This window comes from Haplochromis burtoni, unplaced genomic scaffold (genome assembly GCF_018398535.1).
Source record: "Haplochromis burtoni strain Fernald_Lab_line unplaced genomic scaffold, NCSU_Asbu1 Contig_460, whole genome shotgun sequence".
Classification (NCBI taxonomy): Eukaryota; Metazoa; Chordata; class Actinopteri; order Cichliformes; family Cichlidae; genus Haplochromis; species Haplochromis burtoni.
In genome coordinates this window covers 328,185-346,457 of record NW_024582821.1, presented here as the reverse complement: position 1 = coordinate 346,457, position 18,273 = coordinate 328,185, and the positions used below count along the sequence as shown (strand labels likewise).

Sequence of the window (18,273 nt, the reverse complement as noted above, 5' to 3'; positions counted from 1 at the left end):
CAATACAACTGATTTCATTTACAATACAAGTGAATTAATAAAGCTGTGCTAGAGTGCAAAGCTTGTACTAGTAGGTCACTATCGTTTTTAAAAACATTAAGCCGGAAGTTGTAGTTGTTTCTGATAACTAAAAGACAACAAAAAGAATACCAACTGCCTGTTTCAAAGTGTTTTTACCTGGTGCTGCAAATCGTGATTCAATAAATAAATAAACAAATAAATATATAACCCTATTACTTTCAGTCTTTCTTCTTATCTTATCCTTGTTTAATGACACATCATTAAGTTGTTCTTGTGCAATCACATTCCCTACACCCTGTCTGTCAACATTCCTGGTAGAGGAAATCTATGGCTAAACATCACACGTATGACATATCTGGTGATGGGAAAGTATAACAAAATCAGATTAGCTTTATTTAAACACCAAACACAAATAATGAATTGTCATGTAACATCGCATTGGGAAAAAGGGGACAACCCTTTAGCTTTAAGACCTGGTGGTAATGTGTTATTTATATACACCAACAATGACTTTCATCACACTTCCTCTTCTCAATGGTACAAATCAGAGGAACTTCCTTACTGTGGTCTATAGCTCAGTATACTCCAAACCTGCCAACATGTCTTTTGTGGACACTCTGCGCCAGTGGGATGAGGCGGTAACTTGTGTCAACAGACAAGATTTCTCCAAAGCACTTGAGATTTTCTTGGGTATTCAGGAACCAAACTCCAAAATTTATTTTGACATTGGCTGTCTCCATCTTCTTGACCAAGACTTTGATGCTGCTGAAAAGGTATGTCTGATCTGCAGGCTGAAGCATAAACACACAAATATTAACAGCTGTCGTATCAGCAAATTAGTCCAAACAAGAAACTCTTTTGATAGTTGCTGAAATACAATTCTCCGATATGCTGCCTGAAAGCGCAAGTCACTGAGAAAGGAGAAGTAGACCTTACCATGTTTTCTAGAGGAAGTGACAGTTTCTTTCTGTTTCTCAGGCGTTTGATTGCAGCATACGCAAGGATGAACATTTGGCCATTGCCTTCTTTCAAAGAGGAATCACTTTTTACAAAAAGAAGAGGCAAGACACACCTGTCTTTTTTCTTTCTTTCTTTTTTTTTTAATGTTTAATGTTGTGATTTAAAAATGCTTAATAGTATATCATATGCAAATGTTTTAACTTTATTGTCTCTACGTAAAGGTATGAGGAGAGTTTAGCGGACTTCCAGAAAACCTTTAAAACACTCAGGGGCAACCAGCTGATAGATTACAAAGCGCTTGGTCTCAGATACATACTATATGCTTGTGATGTGAGTATTCTTGATTCTATTATTAATCCTGAACATTACACCTAAATAATTCATTTGATGTTATGAGCTGTTCATTCATAATACAACTTAGCATTCTTTTTTTCCTGGCCAAGGACACAAGCTTAACAATGTCTCCACAGGTTCTCCACAATATGGCCCTGGTTGAAGCTGAGCTGGGTAACTGGGAAAAGGCCCAGGAACACCTCACGAAGGCTCTTAACTACAAGACAGAGGCCAGGTTTAATATCATCGACAAAGCTCTGCAATCAATCCTAGTGAGTTGTGATACAATCACTTTTGTCAACCCATTTAAATGTGATTATATTTATGATATCAAATGTAGTCGTTTCTTCATTCCATTAATCTATATTTGGTAAGTTGATATGGTTTATTCTAATTTTGCTTTAAATCAGGTGACAGGATAATGATATGCACATGACTTTAAGTGTCACTCACACTGAAATTTCACCAACAGAAGCAGAAACTTTTCAAACTGGTCGAGTTCCAATCAAAAGAGATGTTTAAACCAAATAAGCACTATGTTGCAGAGCTGGAGAAGAAAGACTACCTGGGCAAAGCAAAGGTGACTCATTACCCAGCCTGTTTTATCTAATCTAGTGTGATTATAAAGTTATCAAAAGTCAGCATCTCTACACACACACACACACACACACGCATATATATATATATATATATAGGAGAAATTATTGTTGAGTGATATCTATAAGCCACTTTCCCCCCGTTATCATCAGGTCGTTGCCTCTGTTGTTCCTCAAGATGAGTTCTCTGGATTTGCCCCATTGCAGCCTCAGGTGACACGCTGGCTTTTATTGGCTATAAAAACTTTACAGTTTGATGATAGACTGAACCTTTACATACCCCTGTGTGTTGCCATGTCTGTGATGGACTGTGGGTTTTTTTTATTTGATAGGTGCAAGATGGTCCAACTCGTCCAAAAGAGCCTGAGGTTCTGAGGTATGATAGTCACTTTGGATCCATGCCGATTTGAAACTCTTTAAACAGAAATGATTTTAGTATTTAATGATGTTGTAGGTGGCAAGTTTTTGTGATATGTGGATTCGCCACTATACATGTTTACAACGTACAAATACAAAATGTGGGAAAGCATGAGACATATCTATGAAACTGTGCTTTCCACAAAGAGAAAAATGGGACTCAGAGTGTAGGTTTAATAATTAAAACCTGAAAATAGAAATGTACCGTTACACAGAATAGTGGCAACTTTAACCTTTGTGTCTTATGTCTCTTCAATTTCACTTCAATTCAATTCAGTTTTACACAACAACAGTCGCCTCAATGTGTTTTATATTGTAAGGTAGACCCTACAACAATACATACAGAGAAAAACCCAACAATCATATGACCCCCTATGAACAAGCACTCTGGCGACAGTGGGAAGGAAAAACTCCCTTTTAACTGGAAGAAACCTCCGGCAGAACCAGGCTCAGGGAGGGGCGGGGTGAGAGAAGGAAGACAGGATAAAAGACGTGCTGTGGAAGAGAGCCAGAGATTCATAACAAGTATGATTCAGTGCAGAGAGGTGCATTAACACATAGTTAGTGAGAAGAAGAAATACTCAATGCATCATGGGAATCCCCCAGCAGCCTACACCTATTGCAGCAAAACTAAGGGAGGATTCACTCTTGATGCTATGTGGACATTTCTTGTGTTTACAGGGTGTTGGAAGGAGAACCGCACACTGTGCTCTTTGAGTTTATTCCTGAGACCAGTGATGAGCTGGCTGTAGTGCCGGGCAATATTGTGTTTGTGTTGCAGAAGGGTGCTGACAACTGGGCAAATGTGGTCTTCAATGAAAGAGTAAGATCTCCACATCTGCCACTTATTGTACAAATTTTAACACCAGTACACTGTGTTGTTTTTATGCACTAAAGCCAGCATTCATATCATGTACTTTTATCACACAATTAATGCATTGCTGGTGTCTGCTGAGAGTAAACATGGCTGTGATGTCTTTCACAGAGGGGGCTTGTTCCTTACAACTATCTGGAACGTTTGGAAATCTCCTTAGCTTCTAACAAAAACAAGGTAAGCATTTACTTGTCATTATTCTCAATTGTTGGTGTCATAATCAATGACTCTGGTAATGTCAGCGCTTAAAACATTGTAGTTTCCTTTCCAAGCTTTTAAAATAACACAGTCTTTACTTTTCTTTATTTTGAATGGGAACAACTATAAACAGGGAATAACTCCGCCTCCAAGCCGACAGCCACCCACCAGACCTGAAAGGATACAAGGTTGGCTTTTCTGGTACAGGATACAAAAATTAAATGAGGATTTTCGAATGATATCTGAGCCTTATGTGAAAAATCTAATTTTCCATATTTTCTTTATGTAAGGTCTTACTCCAAGTGAAGTCACTAGTGGAAATCGTCAGCGACAGGTATGCCAACGCAAAGAAAATGAGAAGTACTGAGATGTTTAATTCTGGCTGTTATTTTAGGTTCTTTTATTTCCTCTCATCATTTCCAGGAAAAACAGTCCACAGACAATTCATGTATCGTCAAAGTGCATTTCAATTTCAACTTTGTCGTATCAGTCCCGTGTGGGTCACCCTACACGATGCTGATTGAGAAAATCAGCAGGAAACTGAATCTTCCTTCTTCTGCAATCACCTTGAGGTAGAGCGCATAATTAAGAAAACAAGAATGTTTGGTATGCATTGTTTGTACTTACAACTGAACACCTTTACTGGGTTTAGTTTAACCTCTGAGGCAAGTGAACAAAGTGTAATCGGTGCCAACACAGAAATGGAGAAGCTGTGGAGCCGTGCCAGCGGTGGGCGTGTCACTTTGTGGTGTAACACCAAGGAGGTAAGAGAGCAACCATCTATTGCCATGTTATTGCTGTTGTTATAGTAACAACAGCAATATTCCCAGTATTAGCGATACTGACGTACTTTTAGTATCTTTTTGTTTTTGCACTCCTGTTATAATTTCTGTCTACACTGATAACCATTGTGGATCTTTGGGGATTTCAGGAGGAGATTCACCTGGTGGCACTTCACTCCTACGAGTCATCAAATCCGGAGGATCTGAATTTTCAGCAAGGGGATAAAATCAAACTGCTCTCTAAAAGTGAGGCTTCATTCTTTTATACGTCAAACATACAGAAACTCTACAATTTGATGGAATATATGATTCTAATTCACAATTTGTTCATCTTCAGTTAACCAAGACTGGTTGGAAGGGCAGTGTAACGGGAATACTGGGATATTCCCTGCATCCTTTGTGGAAGAAGTTCCTGCGAATGGCCAGTGATTTATGGCCAGGTTTGCTAATCTGTTATAAAAGCTGAAAACACTGATTAACAACTTTTCAAAAGTTGTCTGCTTTGGTGATAAAATGTGCCACTTCTTTTGATATACCAAGTCTAAATATGATTATTACAATAGCTGATTATAAATGCTTAAAATGTTACAATTTCCACTTATGTACATTATTTAAATGACTTTTAGTCAAAAATTTTAAGTCTGTATCTTTGCATTTATGTGGCTTCATATGAATTTCACCTTTCTTCATTATGTAACAATTTAAAAAGAGCACTATATAAAGACTTACTATCAAACTTTATATTAGAAAAACATAAAAAACAGGACTGCATTTATTTTGAGGTCATCCTGACAGGCCTGGTCCAGATATCACAGGTATGTAGGATGTTGCAGCATGGAGTCAGTTTCATTAATTCTCCAGAACATTATGTGTACAATGTTGTGCAAAAGTCTTAAGACACCCCTTATTTTTTCTAAGGAGCCAGACTTTCTTGTAATTTCTTAAAGGGGTCTTGAGCAATAATTCTTCATTTTCCTAGTAAAATACAGAAATGAGGGGCGGCTCCACACTTTTGCACAACACTCTTATTTAACAATGTAAAGCAAATAAACACATGAAATGCAAAGGTTATATGCATTTTACTTATTTTGCTAAAGAAAATGAAAAATATGAACTGTGGGATATTTTAATACGTTCAGCAAATTGTTTTCTTTTCTTTGCAGTGTTACAATTTCCTTCTGCTATAAAGCTCAAACCCAGGGTCAGCGTAGAGGTCATAAGATTTGAAAAGTGCATTTTTATACTTAATATATTTCCACTTCATACAAGGCCAATTTCCTCCAAGTTGCGTGAATAATTTAAGATGAGTGGTCATCTGACACTTGGGCTATTTTTTTCTAACACTCAGAGTTCAAAATACATTTCAGTCATTTCCTGGTTCAGAGTAACAACCTTTGGTCTGGTTATGATGTCATAATACTGTAATCACTGAATCACAGATTCCTATACTGTAAGTAATGCAGTATTAAAACTACCACCGCCTGGTACTGATGTTAATAAAAAAACATTTAATAATCACTTTCTTCTTCCAGTAAATACAGCTTATATGCTATACATTTGGTACATTGATAGGTTATTTATTAATTTACCAAAGACATTGTGGATTATTGGTAAAAATGATCACGACGATGTTCCTTCCTCCTCGTAGGCTATAGCTATGCCTCTCCTGCCCTCTACTGCTTTCACCACAGGTGTCTCTCCCAGCTTCTGCTCTAAACCGATCCAGCTTCGACCTGCAAGAAAAGATGCTGGAAAAAAATAATAATAAAATGAATAAATAAACACTTGTAGTGTAAAACAACATATTCATAAGTGTCTACTTTTGTATAGGAGTTCACGCATGTTGATTAGGTGGAGCACACTGTCATACCAGCTGAGTTTGTGTTTGCTACGGTCAGCATCTGGTTCCTCAAGACCACAGAGGACCCATAGGCCGGCTCTGTAGGCTCACTGCTCAGGAGATTGTGGCTTCGCAGAGCACCAGTTATTAATGAAACGTCACTTTCATCCTCCTCGTCCTGCTGATCAGCCAAAGGTACGTGACTCTGTCCACCTACAGCAAGTTTGGGAAGAAAAAGGTTAGACGTGGCAAAATGAAACTACATTACACTACTGTTAACAGACATATAGAAACATTTCCTGAAGGGTAATGGCCGCATGTTTGATTTTGCAGATTTGCGTCTACTCTCTAGATTAAACCTGGGCTCTTTTGCTTGTTTGGAGAACACGTAAACCACTACACTACGAAGCCATATAGACAACACCATTAACATGCTTAACATTAATACAGAACTTTAAGAGAGTTCATTTAAGAAAAGCTGATGTGAAAAACTCCCAATCGCACCTGGCAGGAGATGTCGGAAGTCTGTGACATATTCCTCTGACCATTCCCTCTTCCTGTTGCAGGCCACCTCCATCTCAAACGGCGTCACTACAGGTTTTAAAAAACCCTTTGAGTCCAAAAGTGAGCTCTCTGGACATGCAATTAAAACAAAGATGTCAATTTCAAGAAAGTTTGCCAGTTTGGGTACGTTCAGCTTCCCCATGGCAAACATGTAGCTCTTCTTGCCAGCTCTCTTGATGGTCTCTTTCAGCTGCTCAATGATAGAGAGGTAATCGGCAACCCCCAGAGTCCCAACCAGGATGCCGACCACATTGGCATCCTTGGCCCTTTCTATAGCATAGTATCTCTTCATCAGAGCGCGGCTGATGCTTATAGACTCGACCTGCCCCTTTGCTGTCACAGGGTCAAAAGAGCAAAACGAGCACCGATTCCAAGTCATCATGAAGTTTCGCAGGGTCGCTCCCTCCTGGCCCACATAAAACATACTGCAGTCTGTGACGCTTAAACTGCTTTTCAAGGTGAACTGACGTCCAAACTGATAGATGACCTGGCCATCGTCTTGGTCAGAGAGACGGGCGTCATCATCTTGTCTTTTAATCTGCCCATGACTGTAACACTGCTCCCCTTCAACAACAATTTCAGATGCAACAAGGTTTGGATACTCTGGTGACAGCAGAGCCAAAAGACCATCTGAGGGAGGAAAAAAAATAAAAATGTATACTGGTAAATATCTGTGGACAGATGGGACTGATCGAAACACAAAAATCTGTGTTGAGACATAGTAATTCGAAGGATCACACAAACTTTTCAAGGTGACTGCGAACTTACTAATGGCATGAGCATAGTTGACATCATAGAGGATGATTATGTGACTGTGTCTGTCAGGGTAGAGTTCTCTGAAGGAGGAGGCACACTTCTCCACATCTACTGCTCTTTGCTCAAAGATGTATAACAAGGGCAGCCTTCTGGATGGGCTAAGGCAAGCACTGCCATAGTGCACAATGCAGTCAGCGCCAACGTGTTCTGCAGCGACCTCATCCACACAGCAACTGCACATGAGAGTTCAACAAAAGTGTTAAATAAGTTAACACCCTTACTAGATGAGGAATTTCCTTGCACACTGTTTTATATAGCACTGAATGCTTCTTTGATAACAAAATAAAACTCCCAGTAAATATTCTCATGTACTGAAAAACAGAGCTGAGATTTTGAATTCAAAGTCTGACAGGTCTGGAGATGTTGACAAGTTTTTGTCAAAAATATCAGTGAATGCAACCTGCCACCAATTTTAAAACCCAACTTTACTTGATGACTCAAAACCATTAAAAAAAACAGTGTTGCATGAGTGCATTACAGCAATGATTTCTTAAATCTACTGTGTTACCTTCCATAGGATGTATCACCCAAAATGTATGACTTGGCATTAGTGTTTCTCTCGATCTCTTCTGCCACTGCAACTGAATCCACCAACAGCTCATCGGGAAACTGCAGAGCTACCTGCACACACGGCAACCAATGTAATAATAATTAATAAATAAAGTATAAATTAGGCACTGTTTTATATTTTTTAACTGCAGTTGCTTTTAATTAAAACAAGACATATTAAGAATATTTGGCTACTAGGCCATAAATGCTTTTGTAAACAAAGGTGAGTGACATCTAAGAAAGTAAAATGTTGCTCCTCCTTACCTTTTCAAACTGATGCTCACTGATGAAGTCGCAGGTTTTTTTAATCTGATAAAACTTTTCCAGGTCATCCGCAGGTGTGCTCGTCTTCACTGCAACTCCCACCACACGCTGAATTACAGTTTCCGAGCTGCTGCTAAACGCATCAGCCATGTCTGTGCTGTGAACCCGTAGAAATGCGTGTAGAAACACAGTAAACTGTGATACCCAGATATTTTAAATGAAAATCTGACAGACGTTAACGAAAGTCATAACACTGAAAAACAGCACATAGTGCGGAAAATGTAGTTTAGCTGTCTGCTAGCTTAGCTGGAGCTAGATTCCCTATAGGTGTCCGCGGAGCCTCTAAACAAACTAAGTGCCGTTTCTAATCTGTCAGGTTGTGTATTTGTAGGGCTACACAACGTATACTCACAACTCAGAGTCATGGAGTTACTTGTGGACTTATAAATGTTCACTTTACAGCTACACACGTGTCAATATGATACTCCATCCCTTCTGCTGAGGGAATGACTTCCGGGTCAAATGTTTTTCAAAATAAACTTCGCCTGGCACGATTAAGAAAATACTTTTTGTTTCGCTCGTCCGGTATTCACAACCTCATCAAAAATCTCTCTGCTATCACTCCTACAACTCTCAATTCTAGATGACTGAGTTGCAGACATATAGGTTTCCCATTATTGTAATGCTCAAGGAGTATTGATAGATTTTGAAAATGGAAAAGAAATCAGCTCAAGCTTCCTTCACTTCACTGCCCACCTCTACTAAAAGCACAAACCTCACAGACAACAGCTAGATCAATCTTACATTCATTGATAATACATTTTATTTAAATAACACGTAATATTTGTCCCAGAATCTTTCACATATTTCTGAAAACGACAAAAAAAAAAAAAGTACAAAAATCTTTGTGCCTCAGTATTAATATTATGTTCTCTCCAGTATTTAAAATTACTAAGTGAATTGTCAACTTGGTTCCAGAAGCCATAAAACAAGACAATAAAAATTTAATTAAAAAACTGTCTGGGTGGTGCGGTAGAAATTTTTGATGAATGAATGTATCAAATAACTTCCACGAGTGATCGGTGAAGGAGCTGGTCCTTCCATAAGTTCTACTTGTAAAAAAGATCACCACTGCCCGGGAAATAACAAATCATAGCACATTCAGAGGATGCAGTGACAATTCAAGTATTATCAAAGTCAATGATCAAAGTCCTGATTACATCCAAACACGATAGAAACCCAAGACCACAGTGAGGCACGTAAACACTGAACCTGCAAGAGAAAAAAAATATCACATGCAATTATTTGTACCAGCTGTATCTGTAAGAAAATAAAAGATAGAAAGTGTAACTACAACCCATATTTAACATGCACGCGTACCTGCAAGGTATTTTATAGTATCCAGTTTATGAGACTCCAACATGGTTTTCAATCCAGCCACTTCTGTGTCTATTTTCATTTTTGTCTGAGTCAAATAGCGCTCCTGTTCTGCAGTCTGTAAAAAAGGCAAGGCGATAAAGACCCATGATAAATTAAAAGCAAGCATTAAAAACCTTTAATGGAGAATAGAAGCAAATGACTGAATGCAGTGTGCTATAAACTAAATGCATGTATACAAACCATTTCCATAATCTCAGTTCGTGTTTCTAGAAGTTTCTTCTCATGCTCTGCTCTCTGAAAATACAAATGTGATTTCATGACACCTTTTGTGATACGACATTGGTACAACGCTCCTTTGCACATGTAAAAATAAATGCAGGCAATGTTTGTGTAACTGTGACACCATGGCATAAAATGCAAACATAATTATAGGCAGAACTTCATGTGGGAACAATAAAGTCGTGTAGTTTTAAATTCAGTCATTTTTTTCCAAACAATAATTGAACTGATCTCCTCGAACACGTACCAATTCTTTCACTTGGCTTTTCTCCAAATTCATATCCAACATATTGTCTGACTGCACTTTTTTCATTTCATCCTGCAACGTTGTAAAAAAGAGACACACAAAAGAAAGTCAAAACATTTTTCTAAATGGAGATTTCAACCAAGTTAAGATAAATCAAATACGATCAAGGAATGGGAAAATGCTATTCATGAAGGTTAATACATTCACAGTAATCACTTACAGCTAGTTGGACCTTGAGCTGGAGCAACTGGACCTTGAGTTTCTGGGAGAAAGGGCAAAACACTGACACAGTCAGATTAAGTGGAAGGAAATCACTGGCACAAACACACTGTGCAGTCATCCCTGTTTCTACTACTGACAGACGAAACGATCAAGTCAAACGTGATACACTGTCACTGCAGTAAGTGATCTTTATCGAACAAATTATTTTTCTTCTTAAAACAACTCCGAAAAAAGACATTTACCTCATTTTCTGCCAGCAGAGTAGAGAACTCGCTCTTCTCAAGGATCACCATGTCCTTCTTTACAGCGGCTATTTGAGACATCACACGCTGCAACATGATCTCCTGCCAAGATCGCACAAAACGTTAGAGGGTTCACGATAAAAATAAAGTACTGTAGTGCGAGTGGAACACACTAAATTCAGAGCTTTTAGAAAAGTTATTGCCGCTGTGGCTTTGACAGGCACAGCATGTGGTGGGGATTTAATTAACACACCGATATCAAACCACTGTAATGCTGTGATGCATAGATGGTAATGTGAAGTATATGATAGCCTTGATCTTTCACTTTACAGCCTTTACCAAGACTCTGGGAGATCAAAGCATTCACATACAGCAAAGAGTGGTTTAACCCAGCGGTCTCCAGCCTTTTTTGCGCCACGGACCGGTTTATGCCCGACAATATTTTCACGGACCGGCCTTTAATGTGTCGCGGATAAATACAACAAAATAAAACTAGTACCGGTACCGAAAAAAAGAAGATTTATTCATAACACACGTGAAAAGACCCAGGAAAACCGAGTTAACGATAAAAACGATAACAAAATAACGCTGAAAACCGATAAAAACCCTGAAAACCATACATTTCACACCTGAGCCTCAACTCTCGCGGCCCGGTACCAAACGACTCACGGACCGGTACCGGTCCGAGGCCCGGGGGTTGGGGACCGCTGGTTTAAGCTATAGAAATCCTTAATTAGTGGAGATGAATGGGTGGATACCAGAAGATGTAAAATATTAAATTATAACAAGACTTAGCTCTTATTTTTGTCCTCATATGCTTTCTCTAGATCCACAAAAAAAGGGCAACTCCTCCTGCTCTATACTTCTCCATCAAAACAAAGCAAACATCACACCTGTAGTGCTCTTTCTCAGCATGAAGCAGTACTGCAGTGCAAGTGGAAAACACAAACAAAGTATTATTCTTCCTAACATAACTACAACAACTCGCTCCCATATCTTCATGGTATGGATCAATAACTCTATCCCTCTGTAGTTAGTAGAGCTCAACAAGTGACCCTTTCATTCTCCAAAATTGTGAAACAACCTTGATATAAAGTCCACCGCCATCTTTTACGTCATCTGGACCTACCACTTCTCCAATCTTCATTATCTTCATAACTTTACCCACCATACTAAACCTTCTCCACTTCCTGATCCATCCTCCCCTCTCTTTCATTTCCTTCTTCCATCAGCTCTCAAAGTACTCCTTCCATCTTCCATCCTGCTGCACATCCTTTCTAACCTCTCTGCTTATGCTGGGCTTACACTGTGCGATTTTTTTCAGTCGCGCGATTCAGCTCCTGCTCAAACTGTACGATTGACTCGCAGGGGTTAGAAGTTCATAGGTCACGATGCAGGGTCTCACACTATACGGCCCGATGCTCTGATGCGACCTGAGTGCTCACACTGTGCGTCCATAAAATGAAGGTTATAACAGAAATTCTGTCGCTCGCTCTCCCTCTCTGTCTTTCACTCACACAGACACACCACCACCATCAACTTTGCTAAATTGCTAATGAAAAACATGATCAGGCAGCTGTGATTGAGCAGCAATGTAAATCCAACTATTTTCACGGTTGTTGTGGTCGTGATAATTTTGTGAGGCCACATCGAAAAGGTTCGGGTGAGCTTGCCATAGTTCTACAAGTTGTGCCTCCACCGCTTGTGTCCAGATCTCACGCCGCACTGCTGTGCTGTGCCGTCTTCTTCGCTGACATTTGTGTTTGCGCGTGCGCAGTGTGAGAAGCTGCGGTGACACCCTCACGACCAAGCGATTGATAATCGGGAGCTGGTCGTGAGGTGTTAATCGCTTCTCGTTACCCCACGTATACTACACGATGCACGACGTACGATGAAGGCCAAAATTGGGCCGATCGCCAAAACGGTCGCACGACTCAAAATGGGCCAAAAATCGCACAGTGTAAGCCCAGCATTAGCCAAATGATACCAGTCCTTTTCTCTTACCTCAGTGTCCAGCCTCACAGTCAACTCACTCTAAGGCCTTTAGATATGAAGTCCAGGAAGAACTATTAATCATGTACAAGCGACGTCATGGTGGCTGCCACTTGGAAATCCCAGCGATATATGGATTATGGAATTTTTTTAACATTAATACCGACTTAATAAGAAGTGGAATATTATATTATATTATATTATTGCTAGAAAAGGGGGGTTTTGAGCAATATTTTATAATAAGATGTAAATTTTAACATTAAGAAAAAAAGATATTCCCATATCACTATCAGTCTTAACATTGCTAAAAGAGCCAGTAAGAGTGATCACGGAGAGCTGTATCACAGATCGGCCTTATTCTCATCAGACATTCCAGTGCCATGAATTTTCAAAAGTAACTCATCACGGACACCAACATCAAAGGTTTCTAGGAACACGAGCACTGTTTGTATTTAACTACACAGGTCAGTGTTTTCATAGTACAATGACCAACCCAGCGGTCCTGGTTCACTGACGTTTACGGGACCAGAGACAAAGGCTTGTGAGTGAACACACAGAGGAAACACAACCAACGCCTGCACACAGTGCACATTATTGTAGTGCTGTCTCACCTGCTGCACTTTGGTTATCATGTCACTGTAAATGACATCCATGTTAGAGTTTGTCATCTTCACCAGTACGCTGACCATGCCTTCAGACTGAGATGTAGTGAAACCTGTTCATAAGAGAAAAAAATGTTATTATAAATGAAATTAATGCAGCCTACTATTTTAAAAGAAATATAATGCTGTAGCTTTTTTAATCGAACAACTAACCATTTTCCTCAAGGAGTCGCACCACTGCATGCGTATCAAAGAACAGCTTCTGGCCTTCAGCCTTTGGTACGTCTGGTTTTAGATCATACTGGAAAGCTTTGACAGAGGTTTTAAGAAACACAGCATTTTAGAATGACCTCAACACTGGAATACACATAAATATTAACATCTTGTTTAGGTTGCTGTATGTAGCTTTTGATTTTTTCAGTCTATTTATTATCTGAAATGAACCGTTCCATTTGGAATCACACACACACACACACACACACACAAAACCAATTTCCAAAAAATTTAGGATGCTGTGTAAAATGTAAATAAAAACAGAATGCAAGTGATTATATGCGTCTTATGTAAATGTACTTGATAATGATGGTGCCCAAGAACCACCCAGCACCTGGCAGAGCCCCAGATGCAGAAGATGTCCAAGCCACCCTTGTCTACCACCCCCAAGGCAGCAGGTCAGTGACCACAGTGGCCACATGGTGCAAAATCATCAAGCACCCACATCCAAGGGACGGACAGCAGCGTCCAGAAAGGAGTGACAGGGAGGGGGGATTACTCACCCTCCATCATCAAGTCCCACAGGGAACTAGCCCATGTTTTTTTAGATGTGTTGCTGCCATAAAATGAGCTAATATTTTCCATTAAATATTGAAACATCTCGGTTTAAACATCTGATATGTTTTCCGTGTTTTCTGTGAATAAAATGTAGATGTATGCGATTTGCAGACACCTGCGAACTAATTAATTATTATGGAGGTAGCCAAAGTTTAGCACCATCACAGTCCACAAGTTGACTTTTATTTTGACATGCACATGGGCTACAGTAACTCAGTTACCATGACAAAATCACAGTACCTGTAGTCATTTAAAGTCTCGCGTGAGAGGGTTTTGAAGGACGTATGATTGCGGTCTTTGGAAGAAACGAAGCTCCAGTTCACTTGTGCACTTTATGTAAACTAGCTCATCACAGCTAAAAACTGCCATTTTTATGGGTCGTGGCGACGTTTGAAGTGTCAGACATGCAGTTAAAGACTGTTTGGTACTGTAAGCGTAAGCGCTGTTTGTTACCTCTCACGGAGATCCATGTCGCAGCAGACAAATGCGTAATGTTCACTCCAGGAGCTCGTCTCCATCTCAGCGGTGTCTTCTCAAACTTGCTAAATGACGGAGTGAGGTTACACTGAGAACACGCTGAGGCTCTGACGAAAATCGATGTCGCTGCAGGCACAAAAATGCTAGCTCTGTCTTGAGGATCATACCACTTTTCTGGGTGGTTAAAGTTAAAAAGTTTAAGTCGAGACTGGCACTGTTTAAGCACCATCGTCAAGGAGAGTGTGTCCCACTAACAGCGAGTTTTGTTTTTTCTTTACCAAGGCTGTACTTCCGTCTGTGACGCGCCTCAGAAGATAAATTTCCACAGTCACGCCTGCATCCACCCTTTCACCTACTGTTCTCCGGACTACAATACGGTTGTTCAGTGATGACGCGACGAATCCTACTTCCGGGCCTAAAGTAGTCTGCGTTTAATATGGCTTTTGTGTTGTTAACATGTTTAATGTTATGTATTTTCTTCTATTTGATCTCAAAAAGCTCCTAAAACAGTCAGTGATCACTGTTGACCTCCCTCGGCTTTTATTACCGCTAATCATTTATTTAAGCTCAGTTTTTAAAACCTTAGGATGTAACTACAGCCCAGCCCATGCAGCAGTATATGAATGACTAACCTCGTATTGTGGATGGATTATCTCAGTTGTTCTCCTGGCTGAAGTTTGGTCCTTTTACAGCATCCTGCCATGCGATTACATTTGTTCCTGACCACCGAGAACACTCACGTTAACTTTTATCGAGTGGAAAAAAAGTTAGCTTGTTTATATTATGCTAACATAGCTGTGTCGCTAGCGGTCACGTAGCACATCATTATATACCAGCTAGCCCAACTTCAGTAACCCTACAAACGTCACTGCTGTTTAGTTTTCTGTCTTCATTTATGCTGGAAGTGATAACAGAGCTGTACGTTTTAATTTGTTTCCAAAACCCCGCAGTCAGGACATGCTATATTGTATTTAGATAGAAGCTAGCGAGCTAACTCCCTGCTAACTTCTAACTCCGTTAAATGTCATAAATTCCGTTTTCATGGATGCCTGGATGTTAAACTCAATTGTTACACCTGGTAGAGCAGAACGCTGATCATTTTATTAAAGATGAAAGACTTTAGACAGTTTTTCAACTCTCAGTAATGCCATAGTGATCGTTTGATATATGGACCTGCAGCGGAGTTTAGGTCCAGACACGGCTAGTGACGTCAGACTGAACAACCGGAAACTGACAAAGAATCGTCAAACTTGTCAATTAAAAAAAGAAAAAATCGTCAAACTACCGGTCACGCCTTTCAAAATAAAACACCGTGTCATAATTGATTAGGTGCTAAGTCATAATGGGTATTTTCTGTACAATTAGTACCAGTATAGTACCCGAAAAATATAAATTAATAAGTACTAATACATCAGAATGAATATAAAGCTATTGTACTATTTAAGAAAGGAAACTGTATATTTGATGATTCATATTTCAACCTTTCAAATTTGATTTACTGGACTGAGAATCTGCTCCTATCTATACTGTAGTCTATACACTTTTCTTTCATGAATATGAAAATAATTTCCAGTGGCTGAGCGGTTTTGTCATAGCTTTGAACCAACCTAAGAGGAGTGAGACTGTATTGCAGCCATCTTTTAGGGACTTGTCAGTCTGCAGTAACTTATGCAAGACTTGAGAGGATTTTGGATCCAAAGTTGTGCTTTGAGGTAATAATTTACAGAACAAAAACACAAAACCCCAAGAAGACAGTTTTATATCAAAGTTGATACTTTTATATTGTACAACTGTACTAAACATCATCAGTTCTCTACATCACTTTATATAGAAAATACATGATCACCTATATTAAGAAGCATTTGCACCTATGTCTTCTCAGTTGCAATAAGGAATAGGAAGTGCCTTTCTGGCTGCTTAGAAAAAAAAGAAAAAAAAAAGGTGGTTTGTTGCTTTTTTTGTTCATCAGCTGGTCGTGAGGAAAAAAAAATACAATGTTGGCTCCATTTTCTTTTCAAACAGTTGTTAGTAAAATAAAACAATTTTATTGTATTACAGGCAGTCATGTACTTTATTTGTTTAATGCATATGGCAGCCTTGGATTCACTGCAAGACATGGCAAACAAGTTCGCATCCAGATTAATTTCAGTATTTGTAGAATGCACTAATAAAGGTTTACAATAAAAGTCACCTTGTCATCATTGCAAAGAATATAGTTAAAAGAACACTACTGTACCTGCAAAGCTTGCCAGTGTTACAGTATTAGAGAGCATTTGAGGTTGCACCAAAAAAATAAAATAAAATAAAAATTAAGGTTTTGTTCATGAGAAAAGGACAAGACAGACAGATAACGTGGCTGCCACCAAAACAACTGCAAACAGCAATAAGAACACAAAGATCAAACTGCGCTGGCATCGAGGCTCGTGTCCAGGCTGCTCCTCGTCAACGCTGAGCAGAGCCAGGGAGGCGCTCTCGGTGCTGCTGAGCGGGTCTGCGTATTGTGGCCCCCTGGGCTCCACCATCCAGCGCAACACATTTACTTTTTTCTCCATGTCATCAATCATGTGGTCGATTTGGCTGATTTCCTGCTCCATGGTGCTCCGTTCCTGGCTCTCAAGACCAGCAGGAAGGGTTGGAGGCTCCTGGTTCAAGTCTGCCAAACTGAGTGCTCGAGCTGCTACCTCACTGCCTCCTCCTGCATTACCAGAAACAAATTTTAGCTTTCCATTTTCTTTTGGCTTTTACAACTCAACAATGGATTTGTAAAATGTGGCAGAAGCTTTCCACTTCATCATGTGGGGAAACGAAATGTGACTATTTTTACAAAATCTCATGGCAATCCTCATTGCTTAAAAATTCTAATGTAATATTGTCACAGTGGCACTACAGAGGAATAAATAAATCAGCAGCATCCAACATCTGGGGGCCATTAATACCTGAACCAGTCCATTTAAAAGTTGGGAAAAACATTGTGTATCAGTGTGATGGACCAACTCAAGCACAGCTCCACACACTTTACTTATATCCATTAATGATAACAAAAAAATAAAAAAAAAATAGTAAACTGAGAAAATGCAGGGCTAGAGTCCAAATATTTCACCTTTACTGATGCCACAGGACATTCACACGAGATACTCTAAAATGTTAGCACACTGGCAGATTTGAGCATGTTAATTCTGATAAAATATTATCTGCAGAGTATGAAAAACAGCTAAATACTTTACATAACAATCCAAAAAGTTTTCCCCTCCATGTGTAGTCATTGAGTCTTACAAGATACAATAATAGAGTTTCCTCTGCATTCACTCTAAAACAACCTCTGAAGACTAAAGTAGTGCAGTTATTTTGCGGTTTTCTTGGTTTTGCTTAAAGTTCGATTTCAGTTGACGACACTGCTTGCATCTAGTAGCAGCAGTATGTGAAAGGCTTGCATTTACCTTGTAGGCCAGTCTGCACCAAGGAAGCAGTGTTGGCTAGGGAGAAGTTGTCACCCATGCTGAAAACCTTGCACATGTCAACATGGAGCAGTTCTAGACTGGAGGAGAAGGCCACCCAGAGGAGCTCCATCTCCTTGCGCTGGTCCTCGGGCAGGCTCTTGTCCCGCAGATGTGAGGTCAGATGCAGACGGATGGCCTCGGCCAAATTCAGGGCCTTTTCTCGCGTTTGTCTCAGCTCATCCCGCAGCTGCAAACTGTCTGTGCAGCCACCAACACATGCAGCCAAATGCCGGTAACATGCTACCACCTGTAACAAAGATTTGACAGTGCTCGGTAATATGCAGAGCTCA

General features: G+C 39.7%; 4 protein-coding genes across 6 annotated transcripts in view; 1 reads left to right on the top strand and 3 right to left on the bottom strand.

Moving 5' to 3' along the window:
- The first annotated feature begins 572 nt into the window (after positions 1 to 572).
- Positions 573 to 5,247, top strand: ncf2 (neutrophil cytosolic factor 2). 2 transcript variants are annotated; one of them, XM_005946012.3, is made up of 15 exons: positions 573 to 794; positions 1,000 to 1,082; positions 1,203 to 1,311; positions 1,452 to 1,586; positions 1,787 to 1,894; positions 2,064 to 2,123; positions 2,243 to 2,286; positions 3,009 to 3,150; positions 3,313 to 3,378; positions 3,533 to 3,587; positions 3,690 to 3,733; positions 3,823 to 3,971; positions 4,052 to 4,163; positions 4,331 to 4,427; positions 4,519 to 5,247. In XM_005946012.3, the coding sequence occupies exons 1-15, from the start codon at positions 621 to 623 to the stop codon at positions 4,608 to 4,610; spliced, it is 1,470 nt and encodes a 489-aa protein (XP_005946074.2). In that variant the 5' UTR covers positions 573 to 620; the 3' UTR covers positions 4,611 to 5,247. The 2 variants fall into 2 exon arrangements, with proteins under 2 accessions (XP_005946074.2, XP_014196734.2); XM_014341248.2 differs by having other exon boundaries at positions 3,512 to 3,587.
- Positions 5,248 to 5,291: 44 nt separating this feature from the next.
- On the bottom strand, positions 5,292 to 8,875 carry dph2 (diphthamide biosynthesis 2). 2 transcript variants are annotated; one of them, XM_005946011.3, is made up of 7 exons: positions 8,627 to 8,875; positions 8,215 to 8,371; positions 7,910 to 8,022; positions 7,354 to 7,574; positions 6,526 to 7,215; positions 6,052 to 6,234; positions 5,292 to 5,929 (listed from the first exon to the last, which is right to left on the bottom strand). In XM_005946011.3, the coding sequence occupies exons 2-7, from the start codon at positions 8,362 to 8,364 to the stop codon at positions 5,802 to 5,804; spliced, it is 1,485 nt and encodes a 494-aa protein (XP_005946073.1). In that variant the 5' UTR covers positions 8,365 to 8,371; positions 8,627 to 8,875; the 3' UTR covers positions 5,292 to 5,801. The 2 variants fall into 2 exon arrangements, with proteins under 2 accessions (XP_005946073.1, XP_005946072.1); XM_005946010.3 differs by having other exon boundaries at positions 8,215 to 8,875.
- Positions 8,876 to 9,004: 129 nt separating this feature from the next.
- mcur1 (mitochondrial calcium uniporter regulator 1) lies at positions 9,005 to 14,890 on the bottom strand. Its single transcript, XM_005946009.2, has 9 exons — positions 14,463 to 14,890; positions 13,392 to 13,487; positions 13,188 to 13,291; positions 10,585 to 10,686; positions 10,341 to 10,382; positions 10,121 to 10,192; positions 9,835 to 9,888; positions 9,595 to 9,709; positions 9,005 to 9,486 (listed from the first exon to the last, which is right to left on the bottom strand). Exons 1-9 carry the CDS (start codon positions 14,713 to 14,715, stop codon positions 9,431 to 9,433), a joined length of 894 nt encoding a protein of 297 aa, XP_005946071.1. The 5' UTR covers positions 14,716 to 14,890; the 3' UTR covers positions 9,005 to 9,430.
- A 1,583-nt stretch (positions 14,891 to 16,473) lies between these two features.
- rgs9bp (regulator of G protein signaling 9 binding protein) overlaps positions 16,474 to 18,273 on the bottom strand; it is a 3,494-nt gene continuing 1,694 nt past the window's right edge. The window contains exons 2-3 of the mRNA XM_005946008.3: positions 17,924 to 18,230; positions 16,474 to 17,181 (exon numbers count right to left, since the gene is read on the bottom strand). Coding sequence (XP_005946070.1) covers positions 16,808 to 17,181; positions 17,924 to 18,230 — 681 coding nt within the window. The 3' untranslated portion in view covers positions 16,474 to 16,807. The remainder of the gene's footprint in view (positions 17,182 to 17,923; positions 18,231 to 18,273) is intronic.